We start from the raw sequence: 6,963 nt of genomic DNA on the forward strand, positions 1-6,963 counted from the left end.
TAGCTAGCAGCAGAGCTAACGTTAGTTCGGATGCTCACATTGAATGAAAGTCGGTGTAACGTTAGCAGGCTGTTGCCACCAGCAACTGGGAATATCTCCTCACCGTCAAGTTATCTTATATAGGCACTTGGTGAGACTGTGTTAGCATCGACCATTTTACACGTTGGTCGAAAGACGGGTTCAGGGACATTTGTGGAAGGGGAAGGTAAGAGACATTTGTATGGACGTTAGCTCTCGTAGACCAAGTATTTCTGGTTAGACAGGTAGATTTGCTAGCTAGCCTAACCGACGTTACTCGCTGCTAATTTATATATTTATTTCTAGTTTTCCTAAGTTAATTAACACACACGCTGTAAGTTGTGTTATGGTTAAACTGTGATACTTGTTTAAATTCCACTGTTACTTCCTGTGTCTCTGTGTGCTCGTGCAACTGCATGCTGGCTAACTTAGATATCATGTTGCATGTCCTCAAGACAAGCTGGCTAGCTCCTTGTGCTAGCTAACCTTAAGTGGTAAAATGTAAGGGTTACTTCCGTACAGCAACTGAGTAGTTATATGCTGCAAGCAAGCAGATACCGACGCTGTCTTGTCTCTTGTGTCTAGGACCATTGCCTGTGTGTGGCAATGCAGCGGGTCACGGCGCAGCTCGTCGCCGGGCTGGTTGCAGCGGTGCTGTCGCTGCTGGCAGATCAGTGCTGGGCGGACGGCGGGGGCCTCAGCCTAGCAGAACGGGTCATCTGGGCTGTCAACTGCGGGGGTGAATCGCATGTAGACGTGCACGGTATTCACTTCAAAAAGGACCCGTTGGAAGGAAAACTTGGCAAAGGTGAGTCGATGTTAACGGCAGTTTTACTGCTGATATGTATCTGCGTGTCTAGCTGGGCTTCACCTGTAAGGTGTTGCAGAGTGGGACATTGTGAAGGTAAAAATCTGTTCCTCAGAGTCATGTACATTTCTCTGCTTGGTCCGGCTTCCGCCAGTAACCACAAGCAAATGAGGAGTCAGCATATAGAGTAACAGCTCCGCCTCTTTCAGTGTATAGAGGAAGCAGGTGATGATATGATCAAATTGACTGTGGGTCATTCTTGGCCCCATTACCAGACACAGATACTGTAATTGCAAATGGTGAACACATTCTGGTAACTTGCCATTTGAGACAGAAGGCCACTGTATTTCATTGAGTGCAGGAAAAGGTCAGGGCTTTTAAAATTTTTTTTAATTTGTGCAATGTGTTGCTTTGCTTGACTTAAAACATGATAATTTCTCCAGTAATGTAGCTTTTAATGTTTTCTGTGCACTGACTGAAGCTGACGCTATTCTCCTTTTGTAGCATCTGATTATGGCGTTCGTCTGCCAATACTGCGCTCCAGTCAAGAGGACCAGATTCTGTATCAGACGGAGCGCTACAATGAGGACACTTTTGGATATGATATCCCTATACGCGAGGAAGGAGACTATATACTAGTTATGAAGTATGCAGAAGTTTACTTTGCCCAGTCACAGCAAAAGGTATGAATAATAAATCGGAGACATTCCAGTGTGAATGTGTATTTAATAAAGTTGTTATATTTGTCTGCACAGTTTGAATGGACAATGCATTGCATTGAGCAAGGCATGTCATTTTTTCCTGTTTTCAAATATACATTTCACTGCACAATTGTGTTCAGACAGTACTCTGGGAGCTGTTTGAATACCCATCAGTGTACTCTACTGTGTGCAACATGAATGTTAAGCTGTGTGTGTGGATTAGCTGTTAATCATTGCTTGATTTGGAATTTGTTTTTCTAGGTGTTTGACGTCCGTCTAAGCGGCCACGTGGTGGTGAAGGACCTAGATATCTTTGAGCGAGTTGGTCACAGTACCGCTCATGATGAGATAGTGCCCTTTTCTATTCGACGTGGCAAGCTGAGCGTGCAAGGAGAGGTGTCCACTTTCAACGGCAAGCTCACTGTGGAGTTTGTAAAGGTGAGTTGTTAATCCATGTCACGTTACGACTGTCACGTTACGGATTGTTTCTTTCAAAGAAAAAGCTATTCAAGTGTTTTCAAGAGTTTTGATAATAATTGCAATATTTTTATGGAAGTCAACCCAACGTGTATAAAAGTGCTGTCCGAGCAACTCTATTGTTTAATCATTTATTTTCTATATTAAATAGTTTATTTTCTTAAGATGACAATGGGCAGCTGTGTGCGATGGACAGGCGTTTTGAGAATAACCATTACACAAGTAATGTTACTTTATATTGAAATTACTTAAATAATAGGTAGTGCTGTCATAAAAATAACTACTTCAGCAACAGTAAGAATTATCTAGTGACAACATTTAAAGCAATAGTTTGAGAAATACAATTATTCTCTTTCTTGCTGAAAATTAGATGAAAAGGTGGACACCACTTTCTTGTCTGTTTAATATGAAGCTACCTAATGTAAGAGTAGTTCCCAAAATGTTGAACTTCATTAATTTCAAACTTGAGCCGTGTGCTAAATTACCATCATAACTTGTATGGCAAAGTGATTCTTCTTCAAACACGAGACCGAATTTTGAAATCGACGGCACATTTGCATAATGAACTCCATGTCTGAAAGGCTTTAGACAGTCAGTTGGCCTGTGTGTGTGCCATGCAAATGACTGGCAACGGTCGCACATCTGGTTGTCCTTTTATCGTTTTTGTTTACTTGTAGTGTAGCAATTAACTTTACTCTTTTAGTTCACACCAGACTAATACTGTCTGTGAATCTGCTTTCATATTTTCCACTATTTATTGACCCCTTCTTCAGGTAAGTGGTCGCTCACCTTTTTCCCCATTTCTCATAAATACAATTGCTGTTTACTGTGATTTAGGAGAGGACATTACGATGTCCAAAAGTCTGTAGCCTGGCTCTAAATAAGCTATGAGGCCCATTAATCTATCACCCTAAGCACATAAAAAAGGGCCTCTTAACTATTTCTGCCACTGTAATGAGGTTAGTAATTATGTCACTCTTGTACTTGTCACATTTTACTCTCTGGTAATTCATCCAGCTACTCCTGCTGTGGGCTTGCAGAAGCAATTGTGTTGGTGAAGTGTCTCCCCCTCATATTATCCAACATCAACGCTCTACTTTTGAGACACTTCCTAAAACCTGATCTATGTTACATTTCCCTTTTTGTACTCCATGCAATCAATACAGCACCATGTGACACTGCACTTCTGTTCCTATTGGCCTACGTTTGTCAGAGAGCCGAGAGGAGAGGCATTGTAGAGGGTGGATGACTTGTGTGTCTGCAAACGTTTAATTTCTCCTCCTGCACAAATGCCTAATATTAAAATGTGTGGTTAAGTGTGTGTTTGCATCTGTGTTTTTAAATTTGGGAACTTGCTGCAGGCCATACAAATAATATGTGTAAATAATATGTATTCCCTTTGAAGACCTGGGATCTGGTCAAATTTAAGATTTTTCCTGTGGGGTTTTAGAACATCTGGCTGTAGACTAAATTTGGAAGGTGGCATATTTAAAAAAAGCTTTTTATCTTGTTCTTACCTTGTTCTTCTTTTTATTGTTGGTAGATCACTTGCCCTCTCTGCACTTTCTTTCTTTAAAAAGATACAAGTGGGACACACTTCCTGCAACAAATGTAAAACTGTTCTGACAAAATCTCACGAGCACAGATGTTTCTGTTTTGGACTGTCCACTTGTTCCACCTGATGATGATTCTTTCCTTCCACTGTGATAGATAGAATGTAAATGTATCACCTTATTTAGATAAGAGTGCTAGACCCATTCATTATGTTTCTTGTAAGAAGAAAAACAAGATTTAACATCATTCCTGTATGTTATTAAATCACCTTTCTTACATTTGACACTCTTGTTTTTCAGGGTTATTATGACAACCCCAAGGTCTGCGCTCTCTATGTAATGAAGGGGACATTAGAAGGTGAGTCCAGAGACCGCAAACACACCATTGTGTTGCTCAAACACATGTACTTATTTTAGTAAAGTAGTCACAGCTAGAGCTTAAGCTGAAGGACGTCCCAAAAAAAAAGGACTTGGAAGAATGAAACTTTATTTTGGGGCAAGAATTGGAGGAAGAAAAAAAACCGCTACGTTACAATGAACAGCGATATAAATGACTGCACGTTTTGTGTAGCACACAGTTCTTATTAAATCTCTTTGAGAAAGTAAATGCGCACACACACACAGCATATATCAGCGGCATCTGACCTTACAACAGCCACAAAAGGAAATTCAACCCAAATCACTGAGGTAAGATTGGTATTAATGTTACCAGTTAGAGAACGTTGGACTGTTTCTTTGTAATGGAATGGTAAATGCGTACGATGACATTCACTCATTCATGTCCACATTCATTTCGGGGCGGCTTAGGTTGAGCTTCAGGACGTTTACAGGAGGATGGAGAAAAGGAGTTAGTTGAGAGCCCTGACACTACTTGTAGACTTGGTTGTAGCAGTGTTATAACAAAGTGCTTTGATAAATCCATTTGTGAACCAATTTCATTGCATATGATTTGGACAAACTTCCATTGCACTTTTTTACTGGACAGATGTGCCAAAACTTCAGCCTCACCCTGGCTTGGAGAAGCACGAGGAAGAGGAGGAAGAAGAGGAGGATAGTGAGCCCGGCGAGGAAGGTGGGAAGAAAAAGGTCCCAGCAGGTTCCAAGACCAGGGTCCAGTCAGGGCCCCGAACACCAAACCCATACGCAGCAGACAACAGCAGCCTCATGTTTCCCATCCTTGTGGCGTTCGGGGTGTTCATCCCTACACTGTTCTGCCTCTGTCGGCTGTGAGCTACAACTAGCGATCGAGGGGACGTCGAGCAGACGAGACGGAGTGAGACTATGGAGAGGGAGAAGGGGGGGGGGGGGGTGTGGGGGGGGAGGTATACAGGTAAAGGCATACACACAGGAGGGAGCGTGGAGAAAATCTTGACAACGGAGGGGGAAAAAAGAGACAATAACTTTTCGGAAAGCCACTTTGCGACGAAGCAAATGCTGCTGTTTAGCAAAGAACAGGAGGTGTAGGAAGTGTATGCTGTGCGCTTCTTTGTGAATGTGTTTCGCGTCCACCTCTGCTGACAGTTTTGAACTATGTTAGTCATTTCCACTCAGAGACAGTGCAGGATTTACAGATGCCAGTCTTCATGGTTTGAAACCACATTTCAGCAACTCTGGGGTGCTCAGGAGTGATTGTTCTGGGCCTGTTTTATAAATTAAAAGCATTGTTTTCTACTGGGTGTGGCAAGGAAGCTCACTCTGTTTGACACTCCTGCTCTGCATCTGGTCAGACGTGGTCCCTAAAATTGGAAATGGTGCTGCTTAGAAATTGGTTGAGTAGTTGGTGGATATACAGTTGCCATTTGAGAGGCTCCCATTTTTCTCAACTTGCATTTTTATGTCTTTCCACTCCGATGTAGTTAGTCCTTTCTTGACGTGTCATCGTCTTCTTGCCATACGTTGTTGAAAGAAAAAATAACTTGTCGTCGAACCAGCTGGCGGGATTGTTTGCTGTCTAAGTCGGCTTGCCTTTTTATACAAGTTGTTTTTCCCAAATCTGTTGATGCAGTGTGGTAGCGCATGATGGACTTATTTGGCATTGTTCCATCAAACACTGATTCAAGGCCATTAAACGCGTCTTCAACAGTGATCACAAAATCTTTTGTACTTTTACTTTTTTTTTTTAAAGAAATGATCCATTTTAAAGTTCAAACATTACAAAGTGAGAATGTGGAACAGAGACACCAGAGTCTAACTTTATGCTGTGAAGTGCTGAAGCTAAAGTGAGTCAGGATCTTTACATGAGCTTTGCCATCTCTATTCAGTTATTAAGTATGCATGCCTGCCTCTTTGTTTCACCAAAGAATGTCTTTTTTTTAAATTTGTTGGAAAAAGAAAACTTGGTGGCTTGTTTTAATTTGACAAACGGCTTGAGGCCTCTGTGGCAAGTGGTTGAAATTGGCGATATGTGGACATACAGTACCCCTCTTATCCAAATCTGATTCAGAGGAATAGAGCGTTGGGCACGTTTTATATCGGCGGCTAACTGGGTGGACGGTTGTCATTTTTCTTTCTTTATAAATTAGTGTTTTTGATTTCACACGGTATGCTGTGTTGACTCTGATGGGCCACGAATGTCAGTCCTGGGAGAGAACAGGTCGCTGCAGCTCCATGTTGATGTAATGAACCCTGAAGAGTCTGTGCCGGTCAATGCACTCGTTTCAAACATCCCTAAAGTTGCTCTGTGCGGCACCACAAGTTCATCCACCTGCAGTCAGAGATGCGAAAGCACAACATCGGTGTAAGTAGAGAATCAAATGTTTACTCGACGTTATAAACCAACAATTATCGTATTTTCCAAAATCTTCACTCAGCCTTTTCAAATCTGTTGTCTTAAAACTTTTAAATGTGGACTGTACCATTTTGTTAATTAAGTGTGAACTTTTCAGTGCAATTACGCTACTTGTTCTGGTCCTTTTGAATTGATTGAGCAAACTGGGGACACATCTATTTTTTTCTCTATTTCAATCTAAAATGTAAGCCTTTTTTCCTACATGGCCACATTATCAGACTCTTCTTCAACTGTGTTTTTAGTCTCAGCTTTTGGACAATGAGATCCCTTTTTGCTTTCCATGCGTTCTGAAAAGCCGCTTCGTTCCTCAGTTTTAATGAAGTTGAGTTGTGAACCCTCCTCTTTATGTATCTAGTTACATCCCTTACGTGCGTAGCTCAACTCCAAGGATAATTTAGTAACTTTACCTGTTTCATTAATGCTAATGTCCCCCAACAACCCTTTGCCAGTAGTGCTGTTGCTATATGCAGTGCTTTGAAAGCGGTTGATAATTCAGTTGTGGATCCTTCCTCACTCCTCGAGTCTCCTTCCCATTTTGATTGGCCAGAAAATATTTGGTCAATTGTTGGTGTTTTGAATTGCTTTCTCCTTGATTTTTATTTTGAAGATGTAAACTCA

General features: G+C 41.5%; 1 protein-coding gene across 1 annotated transcript; it reads left to right on the plus strand.

The window, feature by feature from the left end:
- Positions 1-4,844, plus strand: mlec (malectin). Its single transcript, XM_076104603.1, has 6 exons — positions 1-205; positions 604-826; positions 1,331-1,509; positions 1,789-1,965; positions 3,858-3,915; positions 4,543-4,844. Exons 2-6 carry the CDS (start codon positions 625-627, stop codon positions 4,785-4,787), a joined length of 861 nt encoding a protein of 286 aa, XP_075960718.1. The 5' UTR covers positions 1-205; positions 604-624; the 3' UTR covers positions 4,788-4,844.
- Positions 4,845-6,963: the final 2,119 nt, after the last annotated feature.

This window comes from Anarhichas minor, unplaced genomic scaffold (genome assembly GCF_050575085.1).
Source record: "Anarhichas minor isolate MPS153535 unplaced genomic scaffold, ASM5057508v1 ptg000030l, whole genome shotgun sequence".
In the NCBI taxonomy this organism is placed as follows: domain Eukaryota; kingdom Metazoa; phylum Chordata; class Actinopteri; order Perciformes; family Anarhichadidae; genus Anarhichas; species Anarhichas minor.

Coding starts and splice junctions, on each gene's coding strand:
- mlec (XM_076104603.1), top strand. CDS start 625: ATGCAGCGGGTCACGGCGCAGCTCGTCGCCGGGCTGGTTGCAGCGGTG. Junction 1,510..1,788: donor TTGCCCAGTCACAGCAAAAG/GTATGAATAATA, acceptor TTGTTTTTCTAG/GTGTTTGACGTCCGTCTAAG. Junction 3,916..4,542: donor AATGAAGGGGACATTAGAAG/GTGAGTCCAGAG, acceptor TTTACTGGACAG/ATGTGCCAAAACTTCAGCCT.